Genomic DNA, 15814 nt, shown 5'->3' on the forward strand with positions numbered 1-15814 from the left:
TAAGTGCTTATTCATATTATTTTCAATTAAACGATTCTAAAAAGACAACCAATTAAGTAGCTAGTTACCTATTCAATAAGTAGTAACTAATTACTAATTTATGATTTTAATAATTTTGTCATAATTTGATGGTCTTTGGTGAGAGGCAATAGCAGAGTAATGAGCCAAGTGAAATTCTCAAAATGTTCACATACATTATAATGGTGGAGGTTCAAAAATACCATAATGTCTCAAGTGGTGATTGAAAGGAAGAGGATGTATTTCGTTTTGGTAAATGGTAAAAATGTCAAGATTGTAACATAACCACTTTCCCACTTCGTAAATTATAGTGTAGTTAATGATATTGATTTACATTAAAGTTACTACCGTCATTAATTGGCTTAATGGTTATAGCACTCCAAGTTAATCTGATAGGTCATTGTTTTAAAGAGTTGAATTCCATTTATTTTCATTCAATACGTTGTAAAAATCATGATAAAAAAATATTGACAAGCTAAGTATGATTGATATGGCGTCATGTGATTGTTAATATGACGGTTCACATGCCAGTATTTTACAAAGTGTAAGTTATGCAACTATTAAAGCTAGAGGTGGGTGACACCGTGTCTCTAAATGAATGATGTAAATGGCTCTTGACTTTGACCAAGAAGTGTTACGATGAAAGTCAAACAATAGTTACACACCATGTACATACAAACAATCTCGATAGCATATATCAGTTAATTCAAATAACGCCATGGAAACAAGGACGTAATTAGTAAAGACTAAAGAATCATCTCTCTCAACTTAAGGAAACATAAGTAACCTTTATTTAAGGATTATTGATACGAAAACATATTAATTATAGTACAACTATTTATTTGCATGTTACATGTTACAAAAAATAATAGATATAGGCTAAATGTTCGGAGAGCAATGAGTTGTATTACTCCAAATCTCTCGCATGATTTTGTCCTTTGACATGGCCTTCTAACATGCCCACATGAAATTGATATCTTTGTCATTGTTTTTCCACCCTACAAAACCCCCAACTTTCAAGCACTTCTATTTCCCATCAAACTAATTCAACACCACCTCCTAAAACTCTATTTTTTGTCCACATTTGTATTCATTGTAACACCGTCTCCTTATTCTAACAACATCATCATAATAATGAGAGAAATCCTCCACATCCAAGCCGGCCAATGTGGTAACCAAATTGGCGCGCAGTTTTGGGAGGTGGTTTGCAATGAGCACGGTATTGATACAACCGGGCTATACATCGGAGACTCTCCACTCCAACTTGAACGATCCGATGTTTATTTTAATGAGGTGAGAGGTGGCCGATATGTTCCTAGGGCGATCATGATAGACCTCGAGCCAGGCACCATGGACTCCCTTAAATCTAGTCCTTATGGACAGATTTTTAGGCCTGATAACTTTGTTTTTGCGCAAAATGGTGCTGGGAATAACTGGGCTAAGGGTCATTACACCGAAGGTGCTGAATTGATCGATACTGTCCTTGATGTTGTTCGTAAAGAAACCGAGAATTCTGACTCTTTGCAAGGTACACTTCAAATGTATATTAGATTTTACATTTCATGTTTACACTTTAATTTGATATATATGATCAGTATGTAAAACATTAAGCTCATATTATTAATTTTATCAATATGGTGATTGATCAATAATTCAATATATTCCTAGGAATATGACAAGATCTGAGAAAGTTTATTTATGTAGATTATGCATCTTTTGGTACGACGCAATATTAATTAATTATCTATATCCTACATGACCAAAACTATGAGCGTTGAATTTATCATTATGTTGTCATCTTTTGGTACTTGACCGAATCTATATTGTACCTAAGCTGTGTTACATGATATTAGCCCGGCTCAATATCAATCTAATGTGACCCAAAAAATTATGTTACTCGAATATGTCCCATCCCGAACATATAGTAACCAAACAAAATTCGAACTAAATGACTCATCACCTAGTTATAAGCCGTTTGCTAACTGTAAGCCTAGGGCCGTTTGTCATATGATGGATTTTTATCTTGAAGAATCTCCTGACATGTGGTTACTTGAAACGCTTGGCAGGATTCCAATTATGCCATTCTTTGGGAGGAGGAACAGGATCAGGGATGGGAACGCTGCTAATATCGAAGATTAAAGAGGAGTACCCTGATCGTATGCTGATGACCTTCTCAGTGTTTCCATCTCCGAAGGTGTCAGACACAGTGGTGGAGCCTTACAACGCCACGCTCTCTGTACACCAGCTGGTAGAGAATGCTGATGACTGCATGGTACTTGACAATGAAGCCCTCTATGACATTTGCTTCCGCACTCTCAAACTCTCCAACCCTCGATGTATGTTGCTATATATAACACTTGCATTCTTTTTTTCTGCTGCTTTCATCTTTCTGTTTCCACCCTACAGTACTTGTACAAACAAATTGTTTGAATAGATGTTTAAATGATCCAGCTTTGACATAAGTTTTGCAAACACGCAGTTGGCGACCTGAATCACCTGATCTCAGCAACAATGAGTGGCATAACATGCTGCCTACGATTTCCTGGTCAGCTGAACTCAGACCTTAGAAAGCTTGCAGTGAACCTGATACCCTTCCCTCGACTCCACTTCTTCATGGTCGGATTTGCACCCTTGACCTCTATCAACTCTCGGCAGTACACAACCCTGTCCATCCCCGAGCTCACCCAACAAATGTGGGATTCCAAGAACATGATGTGTGCAGCAGACCCACGTCATGGGCGATACCTCACTGCATCAGCAATGTTCCGAGGCAAGATGAGCACAAAAGAAGTTGACCAGCAAATGACCAATGTTCAGAGCAAGAATTCATCCTACTTTGTAGAGTGGATCCCCAACAATGTGAAGTCCAGCGTCTGTGACATTCCACCAACAGGGCTTTCTATGTCTTCGACTTTCATAGGGAACTCAACTTCCATTCAAGAGATGTTCCGAAGGGTGTCAGAGCAGTTTACCGTCATGTTTAGGAGGAAGGCTTTCTTGCATTGGTACACCGGCGAAGGCATGGATGAGATGGAGTTCACAGAGGCTGAGAGTAATATGAATGATTTGGTGTCTGAATATCAGCAGTATCAGGAAGCTGGAGTGGAGTATGAGGAAGAATATGAAGAGGAAGATGCTTGAAAATTAGTTGAAAATTAATTTGAGAGGATTCCTTTTTACATTAAGATTAAGGAAGAGAAATGAATAGAATTTAATCTCTTTCAATTTCAAAAGGTGGCAAGAGGGGTAATTCTTTTTTTTGTACAAGGAACTTATTCGTTTTATTCTCTTTTATTTGGATGCAACTAATTTAATTTTTATAATATACAATAATAATGTTTACATCCAAGACTAGTATATAGATATGAAATGGAAATTGAAGTGAAAAATATTGAGAAAAAAAATGTAAGAATTCAATTTCAAGGAAAGGTACTAAACCTCAATGATATCCCATAAATAATTCTAAGTAATTTCGCTAATTAAGCATATTCAGTAACACTAATTCTCCGTCATTAAAAAAAAAAAGAAAAAAAAAAAGAAAGAAAGTAAGTAACACTAATTCAGTCTCTCAAATCCTATACATCCAAAAAAAAGAGCCCAAAAACAGCACCAAACAATTCTAAATCATTTCGCTGCACCAATACTTTCATGACAAAGACACTAATAATGCATAAGATGTGATGAAATCCTAACTACATACTGTACTTAATATGATCAGGATTATAAGATCAAATAGCATGTCAAAAATGGTATAAATTAACACAAACAAGTCTAAAAACATAGGATTTATCAATCATCTTAAGACAAAGCAGCAGCAAAATTCTACTGTACAAAACATTCTTCATCATCTGATTTCTATGTAAAAACGAATCCCTCTATAGAAATGAAAGTTACACCCATCAACTCACCAAAGCAAACTGTTCACCCAAATAAACCTGTAGTTCTATCAAAGAATGATGATTATAAATAAAAAAGACTGCTTTGAAGATCCTTGAATTACTCCATGTACATCAATGCTATAGCAGCAATATGAAAAACGAAGAACGATTACCCAAAAAAGCTACCATCAGCCACCACTCCTTTTGTTTTCAAGGGATGATCCGTCTTTCAGAGCAAGCTGCGCTTCATTCTCTTTTCCAAGAGCAAATAATGCAGCAGCCTGTAGATAAGAAGCAATATGCCACACCGGAGATATAACTTGTGCTTGTGATGCATCATCAAGTGCTTCTTGTGGCATGTCACTCATGAGATAACACAGACTACGACGAGCAAAAGCAGTTGGTGACAGCATGGTTCCACCATCAATGAACTGGAACAAAGGGAATTGGATGAAATTTGTCAGCATAATTCCACCTCGATTTCTCAGCATGGTGCCAATAATTTGATTTAGATTATCAAACTAAGCTAGTTTAGTCTATCAATTTAGAAAAATATGCAATGAATGATGTGTAAACTCTTCCTTAGGACTACTCAGTATCATTTTATGGTTCAAAATCATACACTCTTCCTTAGGAGTACTAATAGACAAGACTATATCCCATGATATTTTTCCCTATTTTTGGTGAGATGTCCCAAAGTGAACTCTCCAGTTTGCCATCTCTGCATGTACAGTTTAAGTAAACTTCTTTAATCTATCTATCAAATAAATCCTTTTTTTGCTCCAACAACATTTTCTCTTAATTTTGTTTAAATCTCTAATCACATTAACATTAATCACATTTGATAATGCTCTTTTTTGGTTTTTTTTTTTTGGGTGCGTCTCCAACAACTTTTTCTCTCTACTTTACAATGCTCGCACCCACTTTTTATCCACCTTTGGTAACTATCCTCAATATATGTGCTAAAATTAAATGAGATATCTAGCAAGCGGCAAAGAAAGCTATAATCATAAAAGACAAGGTTCAACAACACTCTTCAAATGTGGCTTATCATTTGAACCGGAACAAGTACTATCATGTCTATCAAACTTCAATCTAAAATTCCATTTAACATTGCTGATCAAATAGTTTTTTTGAAGCACCTAACTGATAAACTATTATCACCCCCTCCTCCCTTATATGTCCAGTTATTTTATTTAAATTGTCACTAGCCCCTAAATTGCATAAATGGAATGTATGTGTAATTAACCCTGCCCTCCTCCCCTCTGAAAAATTATAGTATTTGGTAAGACCAGTAGGACAAGAAACATGCTAGAAGTACAAGCCGCTGGAGATCATGGGCTAATTGGCTAGATTAGTAGATAACAAAACTATGCAAACATTTAAGGCTGTGAGAGACAAGTACATTGTATTCTGACCTACAAAGAATGACAACTAGAAATTAAAGGAACCAGATTACTAGAAATCTAGAATTTATTCTTTTTCCGTAAATCTCAAAACTGTTAATAAAAAGAGACTAGCAAGTAGCAACCCCCAACGGGACATCCGCCCACCCAAATAAAAAGAAAGAACACACAAAAAATGCAGGCAGAAAAAAATAACAAAACATTGATCTATACAAGAAGTCAAGAACATACTTGGCTGTAGCATTCTATTGCTGTCTTGAAGTCCTTCTGCCTAAAGGCAGCATCACCCTTCTTCTTAGAGGTCAGTGTATCCTGCATTTGACTGGTCCACATCTGAAAAGAAAGCTGCCATGGGCAATTATACGATGAGTTCACTTCGCCAGACTATTAATTGTTATGCAAAATTGTCAATCAAGAGCAATAACATGGTGAATTGGCAGGGAATACATCAGCAAACACCAAAAACATACATTGCTACGCTTCAAAGAAAGAGCTACTAACACCTTTTCTAGGCCTTGTGGTTATGATCAGCCTTATGGTTATTCTAGCCAATGAAAAAAAAGGCTCTTTACCAATTTTACAATGTAACTGAACAAGGAGATTTGCTGTGAAGGGGAGGAGAGAAATAGAAGGTCAGAAAAGCAAACACAAAGATTCAATTTCTTTCCCTTATTGATAAACCAAATCCCTACAAGTTGGAAAGATTTGGAAAACCCTCTTTCACCCTGTTTCACATTGTCCAAATAAGAGAATAGTTTCCCTCGTTTCTCACTTCTTCGCTCTTTTCTCGTTCCCTTTAAGAGTCCTATATTTTATCCAAACACATTTTTTTAGAAGTAATGAATAGAAATTAATAAAGGATGTGGCTTGTGTGAAGTGCTCAATTTCAAGAGGTCATATGCTATCATTGTATTACTTCTGTCAATGCTTCATACAATACATCATACACTACAAACAATTACTCCATCCAAAAAAGGTCAGTCACACTACTCACACTGGCATTGAAAGTAACAAGGAATCATAATTAATTACACTGCTTCTAATAAAAGCTTGCATTAATCGCACAACTATCATTCACGCATGATTTTAAGGCAACTTAACCATATTTCAGGTTGGCTAAAATTAGGGTTCAAATTAAATAGCCCCAATAATGCATGACATGTTGATACAAAGATTTAGGTACAAACCTCAGTAGCAGCTCCCTCGTCATCTTTATACCCAATACTTTCTAACACTTCATGTATGGCAGTCAAATCTTTTCTGGAGCAAGCTTCTCCAAGAGGAGAGAGAGTTATATCTGCTGCACCATGAGGTATGTCCATTAACTCATGCGATGGAACCTGCAGAGGAACAACAGATCATTCATATATCCCATATAATCAAACTCCACATCTAAAAAAGGGTTCGATGTAGACAAATAATTTCAAGCACAAAAGCAAGGTATTTGAATCATCTATATCAAACATAGATATCGAAATGAGACCAGTCCTATCAACAAGTGTGGTATCATAAACACAAATGTAATTACTTTAAGCGATTCAGTAGTATTGGTCACACACCTATGTTACTCGGACTCTTCATTTCACCTCACGTACCGGTGTCAGACTCTCGACACTTGGACATGGGTATGACACCCGGACACTTCACTTTTAGTTCAAAATCATGGAATTTTTTCACAAAGTAGCCGAGTCGGACGCTTGGACACTTACCCATGTTGGACATGGGTACCCGAGTCCAAGTAACATAAGTCACACCTTTAATTGAATAAACACCGCATAAATTATACGCTTTAAGTTGTTAACTTGTTATATGACAGACTGACAACCTTTTTGGGATAAAGGAATATAAATACTCCATATTCAGAGCTAGTGCTGAACCTCATGAGACTAGACCATCTTTACTTATACTAACGAACTCAAGAATCCACTCAGGTTCTAGACAGGCGTGTCACACATGCTGTGTGCCAGTGGGCCACTAGCACTGAGAATCTTCAAAAAGGAATCTCCAAATCCCCACTCTTAAATCTCACACTCCGCACAGTCCTCAATCAACACAAAACTTGAAACAGTAGAGTGTAAGATAAAGATTTTCAACAAATCTGCGAGGTTCAGTGGCATATTGCAAACAAACAAACAAAAAGGTGTCTCCTCCTGAGGTCACAGAAACTTGTCATTTACATGGGTAATTAAATATTTCCATAATAATTCATTTGTTTTCTTAGCAAATAGCAGTGTTACCTAAAAGTCTAAAACTCTGGTTCCCCCCACAAATGGCATATTGGTAACGTGCATATTAGACCAAGTACACATAGTACGGTGGAACGCTATTGGGCTGATAACAGACTGAATAATTAGGTAGAAAATTGTGCATCACGTATCCTTTCGAGTATTAAAAAAAACTGCAGATTAGGAATCACTGGCGAATAGGCATATAGATGATTTTGAGAGAGAAGTGGAAAAGAGAGAACTTGAAGTCGTTATAGATCCAAAATTTGCCACTACCTCTAGAGAGGAAAAAAAAATAAAATTAAAAAAAAAAAAAAATAAAGGTAATAATCTGCCGTACACGAAGTACTTAGCAGCACTAAATTTGATTTTCTCCTATTATTCAGTTACAGAATTTGCTGTGCTAGTTTGAATTGTGAATATTCAGTGACAAACAAGAAGAAAGTTGCATGTTCCAAATCCTTCTTTTGGAGATTTGGTGGCTTAAAACAAAAGATATCAAGGCAAGGGAGAGAGTAAATAGGAAAATAAAAGTCTGATCAGCCCCTTGAAGCAAGTATAAGATTTTCCAGTTCCCAGGATTTATTCCTATTTTATTTCCATTAAAGCATAACACCATAACCCCTAAGAAACATTACCAAAATATCTCAATCAGTACTCTTAGCAATTCATCAGTCAAAGTACCAATTACCCAAAGGGTTGGTACTTAGTATTTTGGTTCTTATTTACTCCTCAGAGATAAGTTTACAACTGATTGAGATAATTTATTGGTAGCTAAATGCCTAAAGGATCTCAACATATTAGTTAAATAAGAAGTTAGTAACCATATGCAGGGTACATTTAAGACAATCAAACATGTGTGAAATGAAATGTGAAGTTTTGCTTGTGTTTAAAATGGCTAGTACATGCTTTTTTGAAGCTTTGCTGAAAATAATCTCAAGAATCCAAAAAACATGCATAAAGAAACGGCTACAGACAAAATCAAGGATTATAAAATCTACAATAATAATGAGAGAGTAACTGCAAACCTCTGTTTCCTTCTGAAGAGGAACCAAGGCAGCAACAAGTGATTTTGGATTTGGCCGCTCACGTGGCTCATATTGCAAACATCTCGAAGCTAAACGTACTAGCTCAGTCCCATCATCATTAGAGAACTGGCCTTCCAAGCAAGAATCCATCAATGTTTGAATGTTTCTGTCACGAATCAGGTCAAGAGCCTGAAAAATATCAAGCAATGTTCAGACAAGCTACCATATTAGTACAGAACGCCACTAGAAAAGTAACATTTCTGAAACAGAAATTACAGCCCAAAATTAGTTAAGCATCCTATGAGTCAAACATTGCCACAACACATGTATTTTCATGTAACACACAAGTAGAAAATGCCCCTCATGAACAACATTTCCAGCCAAAGAAAAAAGAAAAGGAAGAATATGTTGGCAGTAATGAGGACATAGAGCTGGCAAGGGGCTAATCTGATACTGGAAGATCATACCTCTACCTTTAGAGGCATATGTAGTCTTGCTTTCTTGGTCTTATACCTAATCTTTAGACGATGAGAAAGGAAAAAAAGGCATGGTTTGACAAGAGAAGAATTATGTTGAATTAAAACCTATACATATTGTTGAATCAGTTCATGGTAATACTGAAGTTCCACATTATTATTTCCTGATTGGCTGATCTAAGTAGTTGGTTCATAAAAACAAGTTCTCATACAGGAAGCTCTTATATAAATAGAAATCTGGCCAGGTCGCACGTGTCTTTATTGACTAATTCATATTCCTTTCTATTTACAAACAATTACCATCCATCGATACCTGAATCATATAGAAAGATATAAGTATATATTTAAACAAATAAGCACTTTCTGCATGCTCATAGTATCTTTGAATGACTATCAGCAAGAAACATAGTCTCAACCCATTAATATTTGTAGCTAGATATCATATACACCAAGGTGCATCGAGTTCAACTTGAATTGGAATTTCATACTTTTCTGCCTTATCTTAATTAAATTAATTGGACCATACAGAAATAAGAAAATTCAACAAAAACAGAAAATAACAGTGAAACAAGAGACTTACATGGCTTGGAGGGATATGCTTTCCACTTAACAGATCAAGCAAAAGGGTCCCAAAACTATAAATCACGCTCTCTGGAGTCACTCTACCTATCAAAAGCAGCAAGTGCAAAGTCATCTCAAGTACAGCAGCAAGTTAATCTTTCATGATAATCAATAAAGTGCAAAGCAGATACTTAAACCGAAACCTGGAATACTGGAGCTTATATTTTATTACATGTATTGCTTTTTATCTGAACCAATAAAATTAAGATTTCCCATAAAAAGATTTAGCATTTTAGTATTACCTGATTACATCTCTTGCCCTAATAAGAAGGGAAGAAAGAACACGTAAAAAAGATTCGATTGCAAGGGAAAAAAATTATAATGAACACTATGTGAGAAATCTGGTTGTATGCATTCCTCAAAAAAGGAAAAAAAAAAAGACACTAATATCAAAGACACGACAGAAGCATAGTCACTTTCTGTTGAATTATTGAAGGCCCTATTCCTAAAAAAAACATGACCCATTTTGCACAAAAATGCTACAAGAACGCTAAGTTTACAACGATAACCCAAAGAATGGCATTAAGTATACACCATTATTTACTAATGTTATAATAATGGAGATTGTTGTCCTTAAATAACGACCACTTACCAGTCCTCAAATACTCAGGTGGAGTAAAGGCCAAATTTGTACTGTAGCTTTTCCCATCTCTACTATTTTTCATCAAGCCAAAGCAGGAAAGTCTAGGATCACCTTCCTACAAAAGGGATCAAGAAAAGATATCCTTTAACACCAAAATGAGATATCTTAGAGATCACCGTAACCATGCATATTATTGTAGCTCTCCTTTGGTGTTAAAATACACTTTATTAGTTCTTTGGAGATAATGACAGAATAGAGTAATTGCATTTAAGCGGCAACCTCCTTGCTCTGCTCAGTGCTCACAATTGATTTTACAACCTAACAAAGTAAACAATTTTATACAACAAAGTATGTTCTTCAATTTATTAAGTTGCACCAAAATGATTAAAATAATAACCCAATGCTAATCTTGTGTAGTGATACCTAATTTGCTAGTATGTGTTTAGTACAAGTTTGCAACTTGCTGTCTAAATTAGTTAAATTGGGCCAAGATTTACTAATTGTTGGCAATTCCCCGGGGTGAGATTTTGTAACTTTAGGATTATCTTTGCTTTAACAGACTTTTGCAAATCCACTTGTAGATTTTATCCTTTCTCCCTCAACAATCCCTTATAGTAGGGTTCTTCGAAATCCCAAATCTTCAAAGAGCATATTCGACACTAATTATTGAGTAGTTTTTAGTGGTTTGAGTTTGACAAATAAGGGTAGTGTGGTGTGTGTGTATATATATTAATATTCAAAAAATCAAGGTACCTAGAACTAGAACCGGTACAAGAGGTTCTGGTTTCGGGTAGTAAAATGGAGAACATGTTGCTACAGGTATTTTTGGAACCGAAACCTATAGGGTATCCTGTAATTTAATAAAAGTATCACTTAAGCCCGAATCAAATATCAATTCAAGCCTAATTTTTAATAAATATAATAAAAAATAATAGTTATAAATAAATGTATTAGATTTGCTAAGCAACTATATTTGTTTTGTTGTATTTGCAAGTTGTAAGAGTTTGTGAATTTATGACACTCCAAATTTTTTTGATATATTTTTGCAAAAAAGTACGAAATATATTGAAAATAGGGTACCCTAACGTTTCCATTTTCCAGGAACCTGTTCAACAGGTATTGGTTCTAGTTCTCATTTTGAGGGGTTCGGGTTCCAGGAATTTTAGTAGTTACCCAGTTATGCTCACCCTATATATATTAGGAAACAAATTACCTATTTTTACAAGTAACGGCTACCTTACCAAACACGCATATTATAGTTTTCTATTTTCACAGATTTTTAACAGCTAATAGTTACTCCCACACCTAACATCTACTGCCACGTAGCTAACCCTACAGTTACAATTTGCTACATTTTGCCAAGCAAATTTCCAGTTATTTCCCCTCAAATTAAGTTAAGGGATAACTTCTATAGGAATTATCGGCCAATTAGGGATTCATCTAAGCTTCTAACGAGAACAACTTTGAAGGTACAATTATTATACCATTAGGGTTATAAATTGGGAATTTTTATAATTTGAAATAATTCTCAAAATTGACCCCTATTTTCCATTGACTTTATACTGCACAAATGGATAGTAGTTGTAATATTACTCTTGAGATGAAATGTACCCTTCTCTAGCCCCAAGTGAATATACCAAGTGAAGAATGAGTTAATGATTTGAGTGGGCCAAAAAGATACATGCTTAGTGAAAACTAGAAGACGTTAAGAATCTTGAGACCTTATATAGGGAAGAATGAAAAAAAATGGTTTAGTGTAGAAGACTGTTGTTGACCTTGTTGTCATCAGCTTCATCATGATTGAATAAGTACTCGATAACTAGATTAGAGTAATGAGTTGTATAAGGAAGGAACAAATGAAAGATGGACAGAAAAAGAATGGGAAGGGGAAAGGGTGAAATCATGGTATGAAATATGAAGTGAGGAAAGTTATTAAGAAAAAAGAAAACAGGATGTGAACCCCACCAAATAGATTGATGGATATAATCCATCATAAATAAGTTTTCATGTTTTGGTACTTAAAAGGTAGTAAATCAAACTTTATTCCAGAAGATAATAAATTCTAATTGTCCGCTTTCAACAGACCCGCCACATCAGCATTACTCAACAAAACTGCACAAGTCTAACGATATCGTATCCAACTTTATACTCAATATTATAGTAACAGCTCATTTTGAGAAGATTATATATCAACTGCATGTAGTCCTTAAGATTCTCAATGGTTAATCTTTTTGCATGCTGATAATAATGGTTTTCACAGGGCTCCATGGATGGTGTTAATTTCTGACTTTTACTGGCTAAAGATTGAGAAAAGGAATCGTCAGACAATAATCATTGACCAAATAATGAGCAATGAGAGAACTAAAATACGAGAATGAAAAGCAAAAACCTTATTTTGAGGGAGAACAAGACCAGAAAGGTACCTCATCAAACAAAACTCTATACGCATTGAGATCATGGTACAGAGTACGCCCCTTATTGGTACAGTATTCTAGGGCCTCTGCAAGATACAATGCCACTCGTAACCGCATTGTCCATTTCATAGGATGTGCATCCCCTATGTCAATAACCATATATTAGAAAAGCAAACCCTAAACAGTACCTATTTCACAAAAATGAACACCAAGAACTAGTATTACAGATTACTAAATAAAATTTAATACAACAAGTATCCTGTTGAGGAAACACTAAAATCTAGATATATGCAGATTAATCCCATACTGTTCAAAGAAAACAAATCACTACAATCTGGAAAACCGTAATACTGACTGAAAGTAACATGAGTCCAGATTAAAGGGAAATGGAGCATTTGAGCTGATCAGCAGAAATCTCACAAATTAAAGAAATAGATGACAGTAACTTCAGACTAATACATAGGAGAATATACAAAGACAACCAAACAGCTTTTTTGAGTGATTGGCTAGTTGCTTTTCTTCTCATCATTAATTGAGATTGCTTGGCATGAAGTTGCATCCAGATAAACAAAAATGAGAACATGTATAACTCTATATGTGTGAAACAAAACTCACAATGGAACAGATGCTTCGCTAGTGTTTCATTTGGCATGAATTCTGCAACAAGTAATCTCTCATCACCTTCATGGCAACAACCAAGCAAATTGGCCAATCTATTGCTTCGCAGCTGACCAACTGCTTTTGCTTCTTCCTGAGTTGAAAAAACAGATGAGAAAGATTTAAGATTCTGAAAAGGAATTAAGTAAGATGCATTTAATATACCTAAATACAAAAACCTTCAGTTGCGTTAATAGAATAGCATGCAGGAAGATTTACATGTGAGCATCAAACCTTATTACTCGGGCGCCAGCCCATAATATAAAACACTAGTCAAGACCTAAAAAAAATTACGCCTTATGAAGTTAAGATCAGATTATGGCTATATTAATCATTCGCCCAACGGAGTAAAAATCAGCTATCTTTATTCTAGAAGGATAAATGCTACATTTCCATTGAACACCAACTGCTAGTGCACAAGTGCATTGACTGCACAACTTCCAACCTTTTACATCACATAAAATGGAAAATGGGAGGACTAGGCTAGCAAATGCAAAATCTAAACCAGATAACAGATATAGTCAAATTGTAACTAAGGTAAGCTTGGACCGAAAGATAACAAAGACTAGAACCTACATAAGATAAATGGACCTATTGCCAAGGGAAATTTAGAAGAACTATATTCCATACCAAGAACTGCCGAGCATCAGGCCAAGCAGACCTGTTGAAACGTTTTACCGCAATCCGCTTTTGGTTCTCTAGCTTCCCTTTGTACACAATGTTGGGAGCCTTCTCTCCATGTTCTGAAACTATATTCTCAACTGCAAAGCCAGATGTCGCTGTCCTAAGTTGTTCAATGCTGAACTCACGAAATGTAGGTGTATCATCAGGCTCGCCCTTCTGCTCATTCTCTGATAGACAAAGGAAAAAATATGATGATATGATACAACCATCCTATTAAAATTGCTATTCCCTGTGATTCAAAATTATAGTCGCTTTCGCAATTTTGATAGATATTAAAATTGCATTAGGCATTTTTTTTTTTCCCGGTGAAAATTACATTTGGCATTGTAAAGTGGCATCACATTGACATTATAAAATGGCCATGCTTCTGTAGTGACATCAACAAATTATAAATTTTTTATTAACATTATATTGCTATTGTAGAACAACCTATAATTTGGATAAAAAAGAACTAGCAAAAAACACTTATATATTGGATTCAAGGGAGTATTTTCCTCACAACATATAATTGAAACCATTAAGAAATTACCAAGTACCTGTCTCAGGTTCTGGTTTCTTCCCATCATGCCCTGGTTCCCAGCAACACGTCGATAGTCTCGAGCAATTACAACCCATGACAACCCAACAAGATCAAATGCAGGCTATGACACACTTCAACAATTCAACCCAAACCCCAGAGCTTATATACACATATAAGCCACTTGTCGAAACTCGAAATCAGCCAACAATTTCAGTCACAACAATCCCATGAAGCAATGGGGAACACCCTAGCAATATCAATGCTCACAGCAATATTTAATTTCTGCAAGCAACAGGATAAAAACTGAGTAGACCTCACACAAAACCACAAGCATCAACACACAAAAAATGAGTTTTTTTTCATGTAAACTATAATCACAACCTAGAAGCTTATTAAATACATTAAAATATAAATGTAACATTCATAAAATACCAACGGAATACATGAAACTTCATAATTAAAACGCCCCAAAAATAGGGAAGCAGAGATCACGAGATACATTCCATTTCACACTGTATAACAACTAATTAGTCAAGTGATAATCATGAGTCAAAAACAAATTATTTCTCAAAAGCAGAGTCATAAACATAAATTAATTAACCCATCAATCAACAATTCAAGTTCAAATTTATGCAAAATCATCAACATAAGAAATTAAAAAATTCATTAAACATTACCACAAAATCACAACTCAGTCAAACAATTCTGACCCAAATCAAAACCCATGAAACCCAAATATTTGAATGCAAAATTTGAAATTGAACATAGAAAAACTTCAAAAAATGCTTATTTTAAAACATACCCAGTTCAATTCAATGGAAGATTGATCAAAAAAAATGAGGAAAAATGAAAATTGAAAGTAAATGAAAAGTGGGTTCTCCTTTTTTTAGGGGGTGGAAAGCTAAGGATGTGCTTTTAAATTTTTAATGGAGTTGTGTATATATGCTGTATAGAAGCAATAATATATGGGATTTTTGGTAATTTAAGATTTGGGTTAAATTTTTGAAGATTTGGGTATTTATTAATTTTACAACAAGAGAAATGTCAATTGCTTTTCTTTTTAATTTTTCTTACCACTTCTATTTTCTTTCAACTTTTCTTCTTCTGAAAGTCTACACGTACCAAATATTTTCCTAAATTTCCACCGACATGTAAAACCCACCACTTATTACAATTTTATTATTACAACGAAAAGGTGTGAGACCAACAATCATCCTATTGTCTCAAAGACCAAAAATTAGTTCTCTAGTATGGTCGATAAAGGATAAATCGGAGTAAATAATAGTTATTGACCGGAGTACATA

The 15814-nt window shown here is 35.1% G+C and overlaps 2 protein-coding genes across 2 annotated transcripts; one reads left to right on the forward strand and one right to left on the reverse strand.

Moving 5' to 3' along the window:
- The first annotated feature begins 1075 nt into the window (after positions 1–1075).
- Positions 1076–3316, forward strand: LOC145597308 (tubulin beta-4 chain-like). The gene is made up of 3 exons (XM_081653443.1): positions 1076–1546; positions 2085–2354; positions 2498–3316. Exons 1-3 carry the CDS (start codon positions 1153–1155, stop codon positions 3157–3159), a joined length of 1326 nt encoding a protein of 441 aa, XP_081509569.1. The 5' UTR covers positions 1076–1152; the 3' UTR covers positions 3160–3316.
- A 472-nt stretch (positions 3317–3788) lies between these two features.
- LOC145599355 (serine/threonine-protein kinase BSK7-like) lies at positions 3789–15468 on the reverse strand. Its single transcript, XM_081655749.1, has 11 exons — positions 15313–15468; positions 14527–14792; positions 13937–14157; positions 13265–13400; positions 12659–12792; positions 10245–10350; positions 9612–9697; positions 8556–8744; positions 6490–6642; positions 5534–5647; positions 3789–4327 (listed from the first exon to the last, which is right to left on the reverse strand). Exons 2-11 carry the CDS (start codon positions 14603–14605, stop codon positions 4085–4087), a joined length of 1461 nt encoding a protein of 486 aa, XP_081511875.1. The 5' UTR covers positions 14606–14792; positions 15313–15468; the 3' UTR covers positions 3789–4084.
- Between the last annotated feature and the right edge of the window lie 346 nt (positions 15469–15814).

This window comes from Chenopodium album, chromosome 20 (genome assembly GCF_948465745.1).
Source record: "Chenopodium album chromosome 20, dcCheAlbu1.1, whole genome shotgun sequence".
Taxonomy (NCBI): domain Eukaryota; kingdom Viridiplantae; phylum Streptophyta; class Magnoliopsida; order Caryophyllales; family Amaranthaceae; genus Chenopodium; species Chenopodium album.